The sequence below is a fragment of the Triturus cristatus genome, chromosome 7 (assembly GCF_964204655.1).
Source record: "Triturus cristatus chromosome 7, aTriCri1.1, whole genome shotgun sequence".
NCBI classification, from domain to species: Eukaryota; Metazoa; Chordata; class Amphibia; order Caudata; family Salamandridae; genus Triturus; species Triturus cristatus.
In genome coordinates this window covers 1,853,356,239-1,853,368,385 of record NC_140590.1, presented here as the reverse complement: position 1 = coordinate 1,853,368,385, position 12,147 = coordinate 1,853,356,239, and the positions used below count along the sequence as shown (strand labels likewise).

The 12,147-nt window shown below is 43.1% G+C and overlaps 1 protein-coding gene across 1 annotated transcript in view; it reads left to right on the top strand.

Moving 5' to 3' along the window:
- LOC146813453 (uncharacterized) overlaps positions 1 to 12,147 on the top strand; it is a 316,204-nt gene that overhangs the window by 285,048 nt on the left and 19,009 nt on the right. Inside the window, exon 11 of the mRNA XM_085620211.1 lies at positions 3,639 to 3,752. Coding sequence (XP_085476337.1) covers positions 3,639 to 3,752 — 114 coding nt within the window. The remainder of the gene's footprint in view (positions 1 to 3,638; positions 3,753 to 12,147) is intronic.

Genomic DNA, 12,147 nt, shown 5'->3' with positions numbered 1-12,147 from the left:
TGAGACAAAGGTGCCAATGTGGGATTCTTACCACCTCTGCAAGCTTCATTATCAACCGCTGTATGCATGTGCTGGTCTACTGGCACACGATCGGGGTACCATTTCTTACAGTGACCCGAGTCCCTAAATGGCTCTGTGCAATCTAGGCATGCAGGAAGGAAGAAGATCTTACCCAGAAAGTATAACTCCACAATATTTTAGTGAAAGAATAGCTTTCCAGAGGCCATGCCGAGTGCACTCTAAGGGAAGGGGCAAAGCACGCAGGGTATGCACTGCGGAAGGAGAACACAGCAGGGCATGACCAATGGCCACACAAGCGGTCTCTAAAGCCTGCAATAGATGGCTCAAAGCTGTATCCAAACGTCACTGGGGCAGGAGGGCTGTGAGCAGGGCATGGCTGAAGGTAATGCAGAGTGGGTTCTAGCAGCAGGGGGACTGGGTACAGGATGTGGCCTCGCCTGTCTCGGTAAGACTGAATATTGTGATCACTGAGCTCTGAGGGCCATAAGACTAGTGTAGTGAGTGGCATAAGTCGCGCAGGCGCTCACCTGAAGACTATTCTCTGGGGCAGGTAGAGTGGATACAGGTAATGGCTGTATCTATACCTTGCACTCAGAGACTGCTGGGCATAGCCTTTGGCTGTGCTCAGTGAGCTTTGGCTGACTGAAAGCAATACTTTGCTCCCAGAGCCATGGGCAGAAGTCATTCCCAGTAGGCCTCAAGGCAAGTCGACAGGGTGCGGAGTAAATCTAGAGACCATGTCCTGCAGACTTCTGGGCAAGGGAACGAGACAGGAGTCATATGTTATAGTTGTAGGTAAAATAACACATGACGGAGCACTGCAGATCCAGGAGATGTATATTTTGGTGAGATAGTACACTGAAAATGATTCCATGCCAATGCTGCCAAACAATTGACACTATTCGGCATTTTATTCCTGTTAATTCTGTGAATTGTATGATATTTTTGGACATGAACCATCATTCATGCCCATTCCACTTCTAATGGCTTTATTGAACGAATGCTGGGTGGCATTAACGCTTTTCTTTTCATATCACAAGCAGTGTACATTGGAAATTCGCTTTCATCACCTATTCCAATCTGAGATTTTTATTTCAGGAACTATAAAAATGCGAGGAAAGAACGTTTTAATCGGTGCTTCTTCTCTTTCCAGACAGATTGTCCTGCCTCTCCTTTTATCAGTCAGATCTGCTGGCACCCAACACACGAGAGGGACTTGTAGCCCTACACATCTCTTAACCTATCATAGGTCCTTAACATCCCTGGTAATGTCACTGCTCCAAAGCAGCAAACCCTCTTTTGTGCCAAGTGGCATTTTGAAGATATTTCATTCTGATTCATCTTGCCAGCAGCAACACTACCCTGCATTCATCTATAGGCTCTAGATTCCACTGGTCTCTCATGTAGGCATTGTTTTCATCAGGGATGAGTGATCTATGCTAACCCAAGTGTACTATAAAATACAATCCATGTTTTAAAATGACACCGATCCCATATGGTGACATTGAGACAATGATCAGAAGATACATGCTGTGAGACAGAATACAATCACGCGAAGCCATATCAATGAAAAGTATTTTTAGCGAATGCTGTTACTCTAGTCTGAGTTATCTCATGTGGTAATGAAAGATAAAGTGGTTATTCCTCTCTAGACTGCCTCACTTCACATTCTAGGACTCCACTCTAGAATAAGTGAGGTTGTGTGGTAGGACATTTATCACTAAATGAGGGCATCAGATGACTGATATCTGTCTAGACTGAGCGGGATCAGGCAGTAGGATTCCACTTCAGGCGTAGTCAGTCCAGGTGATGTCAAGATCCAGTGTTCGGATGCCTTGAGCCTTTCATTATGCGCAGTAGTACATTTGGCGTATCTAATTATTCAAGGGGGGTATTTCTGATCTCCTTTTTGATTAACTGGTATTGAGTAATAGAACTACACCTAGGAGATGCTAGCATTGCTACTGGCTATTAACATACCGCAGAATATAAAAACAATTTGAGGCATAGTGCTTGCCATGCTCAGGTGAATGCATGACTTTGAAGGAGATAAGCAAGAACTCGGATGGCGTTAGCTTTGACGCTCATAGTGGCTACTTCCTTATTTGTGTCCCGTGCTGCCATCGCACATATCTTACTCTGGGCCCCTCATTTCACTGAACAGCATATTTCCAGAAAGGAAGCATATTAAGACAGGTTTATCATCTACACCACTAAGGTTTTACGATTAAGATTAGCCTCGATAGCCAATACACCGACAGAGCCTTTGCTACAGAAACTGAAGTGTGATTTGGAATCCGGAGTCTGTTATTCCATCAGCCATTGTATGAATGTGCCCAATTCACAATCTTCAGTAACTTACCTGCTAACTGGGGCATTTACGAAAGGCTGCTAACTGATTAACAGGGAAACAGACATACATGACGAAAATCCTTGGAGGTGGTGTCAAAAGCAAGAGAATGTTGCTCTTATCGATGGCTGTTGCAATACCAAGTGGAATATACTGAAAGAACCGCATTTTAATCTGAAATATATTAATCGTCTCTGCGGCAGAAATGTGTGTTATGAATCTCAGTGCCCACTTTTTAGTAGGTGTGAGTTTCAGGCAGTGATTACGCTTATTCTATTATTAAGGATTAGATTTAGCAGTCAGAGGTTAAAATATAAATTTCAAATGATTGTATAGTAAAGGTTATAACCCAAAAACCACTCCTCCGAAGAGGAAAATAAACGCATTTGGGATCCTGCCCTAACTATCGCAGCCCTGGATGCTACTATGTTCTGGAAATATGAAATGCAACAGAAACCATCCCAGAGCAGAGCAACTGAAACCCCAGAATTCTAAGAAACGATGACAAAGTGCGATTTTGATCGTAACGAAAGAGCCAACGTGCACTGCACATGTTATCCTGCATGGCTGGGGAACGACAATACTCGTCCGTTCTCTTGTTTACCACCAACAACCACATAAAACAAACCCGCATTATCCGTGGGGCCCAAGCGAAAGTGATCGCGGGGGAAGCACGCGAGTGGAGTGCGCAGCAGTATGGCGCTGAAGGCTGGCGGTTCGCGCGTGATCGCAAGCTTGTCGCCAGCCAGCAGCACTTTAAAAACTCACCTACTAAAGTCTCTCCAAGCAGCACATGCGTGCTGACTTAGCGAGACCTAAAAAGGGAAAACGGAGGCCAGAAAAATGAGCAGACCAAAGCAGAAGAGTGCAAAGCAGAGGGCAGAGAATGACCAGAAAAGGCAAAACAGAGGGCAGGAAAACTAGCTGAAAAAGGCAAAACGAAGGGCAGTAAAATGAGCAGAATAGAGCAGAAGAGTGCAAAGCAGAGGGCAGAAAACGAGCAGGATAGGCAAAACGGAGAGCAGAAAACTAGCGGAAAAGGCAAAACAGAGCAAGCAACTAGCAGCGGAGGCACAAACAGAGGGCAGTAGGTAGACAGGCAGTAGAGGGTAGTGGACTGTGGGCAATCTGTACAGGAGAACTGTCATAGGAGCATATACGTTTTTCTCTATGCAATTTCAGACCCTTTTGCTAGTCCAGACATATACTTACTGAGAAGGAATGCACACTTGGTATGTGTAACACTATATATTTTCTTTCTGTTTAGTTTATACACCAGCCATCAGTCCAGAAATGTTTCGGATTAAGCAAGAAGATGATCAATATTTTAAAGCTCAGCATTGCTCCGAGGAAACTGAAACAAGCAGCGGCATAGGCAAGGGTGAGACAAATGTTGTTTCCAGATTTTTAGAGATCAGAGTGATAATTTGTAACACTTGACCCATGACCCCGTTTCTCAGTGCTATTTTTTCTGTCATTGGAATTGCACATTGTCCCTCAGTCAACACTTCAGCGTGCAAACCTACCCTTCACAAAAAGGCTTTGCCAAGTTAACCACCCCAAGAGGCTTGAATAACATGCCATATTTTAAGCACACTTTTCTAGATAGCTTCAAAGAAAGGTCATACGTAAGTAGAGCTGTTTAAACTTCAAAACCATGCAATGTTATGCAATGCTATGCCAGAAGAATCATAACTCTACAGCATAAAATAGATATTTGTGACCCTCAAAAGCAATTTGTTTTCAGCACTAACATTGGAAGCAGGGAATGTAGCTGCTTGGATGACACAAACACTGCACATTGGCTGCAGGAAAAACAGCTGTGAAAAATAAGTGTTTTGTGAATTAGGTTGCGTGAATTGTGTGAGCGTTCTGCAAAGCGTGTACGATTGATTGGTGGGAAGGTGAGAAAACAAAGAGCGTTGCTCAAATCAGTGCAACCAGTGTGAAGAGTGTCTTGTTATTTAAAGTAAGGCACATCAGGCTAGGGTAGAAAGTAGTACAAAATCAATGGGTCTTGAGGGGAGCAGGTTGGAGAATCTGATGGTTCAGCCCATACCCCAGTAATAATAAAATTGGTTTAGACAGACATCATCATCACTACAGAGACACTTCACACAGTCACATTAAGGCGGTTTGGAGCGAACATGCTATTATCTAGGGCCCTATTTCCCCCCCCAAAAAAAATATTTTCACTTCACTTGATACACTATTTTGAGTCTTTTTCTGGCAGTAAGGATTCATTTTGTGAGTTTTCTTCCACAGTGCCCACGTCTGAGCCATTACTGGCAGGACTGTCAGTGAAAAGTGTGTTTCTAAAAATATTGTGGCTTGAAGCCACAACTATTCTGGAGTAAGAAACTTTCAAAGCTGTCTGCCAGGCTTCTTGGTCCCTCAAAGATTAAGGCCCTCATTACGGGTTGCACAGTAGTGGCCATGTGCAAACTCCACACCCTTAATTACCAGTATGGTAACACTCTACTTGAAATATGCAATTACTAGTTGAGCCCCATGGAATGGGCAATCACTGTGTTTACCTGGTTTTACTGGGCATACAACCGTACAGAATTGCCAATTCCGTGGGGTTAGAGCAGGTGGTAAATGGAAGCAGGGGCTTCTGTGCAGTGGGGACAAGGCTGTTATTGAACCTGAAGTTTAAAACGATTTTACTTGCTGCTTTTTCGAGACAGTAAAGTCAGGCCCTGTGGTCTTACAACTGGGAAAACAGTGTGAATACTCTGAGCCATTTCTCATCAGGAAGAGCGGAATTACGTACAAGAATTCCATCCTTCCTGACTCTTAATGATGGCCTATGGGGAAACACCTACACCGCAGTCCTTGCTGGACCCTTCTTTGATGCTCCAAGAGCCAATCAGTGTTTTTCAGTCCCTTCTCCGCCTCTCTTGACGTTGAGAAGGCTTTCATATCAAGAGGGTCCTCAATGTCAAGAGGGTCTTCAGTGACAAGATGAGGCTTTGACATAGCAAGAGGCTCGATTTCTGGAGACGTTGCAACGACAAAGGAACTTTGATGTCCAGAATGTTCCAGCCATCCAAAAGGTTTTGGATGGAGAGGTTTGACATCCACATGGCCCTTGATGTAGAAAGGTCACACCAATCTGGAGGTACCTAATTTTGAGGTAATCCCAACTTGATGGAGCTTCAATAGTGATGGTGCCTCGAGTCAGTGGTACCTTGTCCTCAGACCTCAACATCCATAAACTGTTACTTTGAAGTGGCCTCAAAAGTGCCAGGACATGCATGTGGAGAGCCCTTTGCTATAGAGAGTTCACACTCCATGGCTCCAATATAAACTTTATTATGTTGGAAGAATGTGCAATGTTTCAGTGGGCAGTAGAAAAGACAACACTGAGTTCACACTGCCACGTGCAGTCTTGTTTACTGACTTGTTGCTTTCTGTTTTTATTCCAGAGGTTTATGGCTGTCTTTGTTCTACCTTTTGGTCCTTGTATAAATAATAATAATTTGTATGCCCACTTGCTGATTTATTTAGCATTTGTGTGGAAAGTTCCCTGCCTTTTGTTGAATTGTTTGGCCGCCTGACATCTAGAAATCCAGGCAGGGTGAGAGGCCAAACTGAGGTTTGACAATCCTGATAGCAGTTTTCCTAGTTCCTTAAGACATAGGACATTTGAAATTCAGCTCATGAGCCATGCCCCTCAGGGTGATAGCATCCCTTCTATTTCTCTGGTGTCCCCGTATTAACTAAATCCAAGACAGAAGGATGATCCAGCTTACAGACCATTCAACAAGAGGATGATCTTGAATCCAAAACTGTTTCAAAGGGGTTCAGCTACTTGGCTTAAGGATTTAAGCACAAACGTGATACCAGCACCTTCACCTAATGACAAGCACGGGCTGCTGAAAGTGATGGCTACCACAGATTCTGCTCCCGAACAAATGGATAATGGAGCTACTCCATTGCACCTAAAGCCAGTCAGAGCCATTCTGGACAGTGCTTGCTAGTTGAAGTGACCAAAGAAATTAAAGGCATTAAACTCTTCAGAAATCATATAAGAGCCCTTGGCAGAATATCTGACAGTGTCAGCTGCCAGTCTTTCAAATCCAACCATGTGTTACAGCTATGCTAATGGGGTTAATTTGAAACCTTCCCTTTGCAAACTGTTGGGCAGTGTTTGTCTTCATGCCATGATTCACAATCCAGCTACACTACTTATTCAACTTTAGACCTGTCCGGGAACCTACAAGTATCCTGAGGTTGAACGTAGCCAGTGCAGTTGGCCTTCTCTATCCTCAAGCCTTATGGGTACAAGAAAGTGTAGAGACAAGGGGGGAGATGCAACAAGAACAATCTACAAACAAGAAAGTAAGAGTAGATCTTGAAGAATCATTGGGCCAGCTGTTCACATGGGCCCCCACATCCACACAAGGAGTTATATGGAGTAATATGGTCTTAGTGCAATGCATATTCATGAACAGTCTCAGAGAAGACTTGGCTCCTTAAAACCAGAAAAGGACAATTTCAGAATTGGGCAACCAAACTATTCACCAATCTTGTGCTACCCAGACAAGTCCACATTCTAAACCTCTGCAACCACTCAAAGTTGTTCAGTGATTGGTCAAAGCTTTGTAACCAGACTAGCAGCTGGTGGACCTCTTAATTGCCCTCTGGGAAGTTGTCAGGATTCCTGCCACAGCTCACCTCTCTTGACTATCACACTATACCATCCTGACTCATATCATTCCTCCCAACACTTATGAATGAACAAACATCTTGTACCTTGACTTTTGACCATAATACATCCTGTTGGTAATAGCTAGCTGCAGCTGGTGTTCCCCGGTTTGAAAAGGCTTAATAACTTTTACAAATGTTTTACTATGCATATGCAAGGTCAGGTTTCAGTTGCTATGGAAACATCCAGAAAATCCACCAGAATAAGCATCAAGCAACCAGAATAGATGACCTGAATAGGAACCTTCCGGAAGACAGCCCTCATCAAATTAATCACCTGCACCTGTTCCTTGCTGTAATCAATTAGAATGCGACCTTTGTGAACATTCTAAAACACTTTCTAGAAGACCGCCTCAAATTAATGATCTGCACCTGTTCCTTGCTATAAGCAATTAGAACGCAACCTTTGTAAATGTTCTAAAGCACCTTCTAGAAAGACGCATTAACAGACTTGATTTTGCTATGTGTTAAACTTGTACTTTCTGTTGGCAGGGCTCTGCCAGAAAGGACTTGGGTAAAGCTAACCCCATCCAAATTAGCTTGTGGGTTTGATGCTGGAATCATACTCACTACAGTTTCAAAGCTTTGATGAAGGAACCTATAGACTATCTAAAAACAACTGACAACAAAACTAAAGGTTGGTTAAAATATAAAAAGCTTTCATGAGGTGATACCTTAAAAGAAATAGCTAATACTAGACTAAATCCTTATTATTTGTCTGTTTATAGATAACATATCTGACGGTACCATTCATCTGACTGGTGTGAATGCCTGCTGTAGTGTTGCGGTTGAGTGGACGAGCCACAGCATCTTTTGACTCCACACGCTCTCTCCATCCCAACCCCCTTCACCCTGTGGTTTGCCCCTGGAGCAGTGTCTCCTGTACACCGAGGGCAAGTCTCGAGGGGATTCAGGAACTAGTGTCGCCGCCCCATTGAAATCCCCTAGGATCCCAGTAGGTGGCTTATGACATCAGGCTAAGCCACACACTTAACATTCCTTTCGGGCAGTGCCATGACCTATCAAGACCAAATATTCATGGACGATCTAGCACGTGCCTTATCATGGGACCTCAATGACGCTAACAATCTGTATGAGTTAATTCAGCAGTTGCAACTAGATCTGAATAGGTTTAAAAGCAGAAAAAGGAAAACTTAAGGAAGAGTTGCAACGATAGAGGACATATTTCACACAATAGAGGGATACTAAACCCAAGGATAGTCGCCCAGTTTTTACCTAGTCTGTGTTTGGAGAACCATTTCAGAGAGGGGCGTTTACAACTACTGACCAGAATCTGCATGTATCTGTCTCTGCACCCAGTCCTGTGCCCTTAGCAGCTCCAGAATGCTTTCATGGTGACAGTACTAAATTTGCAGCCTTTATGAGTCAATGGCAATTACATTTCCTATGCAAACCTCAGGCGTTCCCCAAAGACGCTGCTAAAGTAGCGTTTGTAATTTCTTATTTGGGAGGTGTTTTCGCTAACTGGGCAATTCCTTTGATAAAATCAAACAATCCACTTTTGTACAACTATTCTGGTTTTAAGGCTGCCATTACTAAGTTATTTGCAAAGCATGTTTTCATTTAAGCAAGTGACAATGAGTTATTAAACCTATGACAAGGTTCTAAGGACCTGGTGACTTAAATCACTACTTTCAATCGATTGGTGGAGGAAATGCACTCACCGGAAGGGAAAAGAATATCCTTATTCTATTGAGGGTTAAAATGGCCTTAAAGATTCCCTCTTGCACATCTTTGATTTTCCTGACGATTGTGCAGAGTTTATTGATCTTGTGGTTAAGCTAGATCACCGATTGGGGGAGCAAAAGGGTGACCGATCTCGCAGTGACACCAGACTAATTGTTCTCAAAACCAAAAAGAAGGAGTCAGACAGTAAGACTCTTGATACAAAATCTATGCAGATATTAGGTATAAGGGGTCCACTATCTAATGAGGAAAAGGAACATCGTCACAAAATAAGCCTATGTCTTTATTGTGGCAAAGCTGGTAATTTTGCTTGGGAATGTTCTGCAAAACCAAAACAGTCTAAGTTTGTTGCTAGTGTAGAAGTCAATCAAGATCAGGGAAAACTAAGGCTCTTGACTAGAAGTAAGATTGTCTCATCGAGAGAAGCCATACAGCTCTCACAATATCTGGCCAATGTAGGAACACAAATTCTGTGGCATCTGGCTATCCGAGTCACAGTAATCCTAGCCCCACTGCGGAGGCACATAATATACATGCTTATTGACTCGGGGGCTACAAGCAGTTTCTTTGATCTGACCCTAGCTGCCATGCTCGGGCTCACAAAAGTTCCCAAAGAAAACCCTGAGCCTGTGCGAGCAGTAGATGGTACAGAGTTATCTTCTGGACTAATTTGTTTTCAGACAGAGGCTTTAACCTTAGTGTACGATAATGGGCATACTGAATGACTTGTCTTTGATCTAATAAACACTCCCACCTTTGGGGTAATTTTGGAAGTACCTTAGCTAGAACACTATAAACCAAAAATCGATTGGGTACACCGCACCGAACCTTGGACTCACCATTCAGCACTACTACCTGCTACCAAGAGGCTCCAGAGGTGGGAATATCCCTGCATTTCCCCTTGGTCCAAGGAACAGAAAACCTTAAACTGCCCAAAGAATACCAGGACTTTCAAGATGTGTTTGACCTGTGAAAGCCACCAAACAGCCCCTACACAGAGCCTTTGAATGCCCCATCGATCGCCTCACGGTAGCAACACTGCCCTGCAGTAGTTTACGCGTTGATAGAACTTGAAACTCAATATCTACGCAAAAATCTGGATGAATATCTAGAGATAGGTTCTATACGCCACTCCACTTCGCCTGTGTCTTCACCACTCTTCTTTGTACCCAAGAAGAATGGGGAGTTGATGGTTTGTATGAATTATAGGGCGGTCAATAAGGGACTATTAAGAAACGCAATCCTCTTCCATTAATTCCGGTACTACTTGATTAGGTCAGAAATTCCATTTACACGAAACTAGATTTTCGGGGAGCTTACCGCTTAATTTGTGTACAAGAAGGCGATGAATAGAAAATCACCTTTAGGACAAATTTCGGGCTGTTTGAGTATAGTGTTATGCCCTTCAGACAATGTAATGCTCCGGCAGCATTTCAATATTTCATTAATGAGGTCTTGATGGAGTTTTTTTTATCATTGGTGCAATCGTATACATAGACGACAATCTGATTTACTCAAACTCAGAACAAGAACCTGTACAGCATGAACGTGACATTGTGCAGCGCCTTAGGGAAAACGCTCTCTTTGCTCAATTAGATAAATGTTCCTTCTATGTAAAGTCAGAGTTTCTGAGATATCACTTATCTCCGACAGGCATCACTATGGACCCCAAAAAGGTGGAAGCCATTACCAATCGGCCAACTCCAACAAATATCAAGGAAATTCAACAGATACTTGGCTTTGCCAATTTTTATTGTCGTTTTATCCAGCACTTTTCAGAGATAGTGGCACCCATAACACAACTGCTAAAAAAGGGGCAATCATTTGCGTGGTGTCCAGAAGCCAATCTGGCGATGCAACTGTTAAAATCCAATTTCACTACTACACCCATTCTTCAGCATCCCAATCCAGACCAGGCCTCATACGTCGAAGCTGATAGCAGGTAATTGTAGGAGGAATTTTATCTCAAAAGAACCCAAGAACTGGCCACATGCATCCCATAGTCTTTTATTCCCAAAAACGTCTACCAGCGGAGCAAAACTATACAGTGGCTAAAAGAGAATTTCTGGCCATCAAATTGGTATTTACTGAATTAAGGCGTACCCTGCAGTGGGCTAAACATACAGTCACAATATTCTCAGATCACAGAATTGTACAGTTCTTTAACTCAGTTAGGGCTCTCACCCCCGTCAAATGCGATGGCTGCATTTCTTCAGTGGGTTCGATTTCATCATTACCTTTAGCCCAGGATCAAAGCTGTTACAGTCTGATGTTCTTTCTAGACTGGGGAATGCTCACTCTTCCCATTCCACATTAGACTCCCCTACTATCATTACACCGGAAAAGAAAGTCGCAGTGAGCGAGGGTGACACCTCTGTGACGGCCTTACATGAAGAATATAAAAAACTAAAGGCCAAAGAATGGATCAAAACACCTAACCATACGATCATAGACAAGCTGTTCCTCCACGCTTAGAAATTGTACATCCCTACTATAGAATTAAGACATCAGGTAATTCAATGGAATCACGACACAGCATTAGCAGGGCACCCAGGTATAATGAAAACCCTAAAGAATTGTCAGAAAACCTTCTGGTGGAACAACTTGCAAAACGATGTACAAGAATACGTATCTGGTTGCCCAACTTTTGCACAAAACAAGAACACTCACACTTCGCCTGCAGGCTTATTACAGCCTCTGCCTTTACCCACAGTTCCTTGGCACACCTTTAGTCTGGATTTTATTACTGACCTTCCAGTAAACAATACCTTCAATAATATTTTAGTAGTTGTTGACATGTTATCAAAAATGGCACCTTTCATCCCCCTCAAAAAGATACGCAGCGTTGCAGAATTTAGTCAAATATTCATTAACCATATCGTAAGACTGCATGGCCTACCGACTAAAATCATCTCAGATCGTGGAGTTCAGTTCAGTTCAGTTCACATCTAAATTTTGGAGAACACTCTGTGATAAATTAGAAATAGAGGTAGCCTTGTCATCTACCTTCCACCCACACACCGATGGGCAAACTGAACGGGTCAACCAATCCCTAGAAACTACACTAAGATGGTTACTATCCACATACACAGGACAATGCGATCAGGCTTTACCCCTAGTTGAATTCACTTATAATTACAGCACCCACTCAGCTACAAACTTCACACCCTTCTTCATGTCAGGAGTACATCCTCAGGCCCTTTCCACTGATATATCTGGAGTTTCTACTACGCTACCTTCAGTCACAGAAAGATAAGAACACCTGCATGAGATTCAAAAACACGCAAGGACAAGTTTAGCAAAAGCCAAATTGGTCATTAAGGTGCAAGCTGACAAGCATAGAACCCCGGCATCTA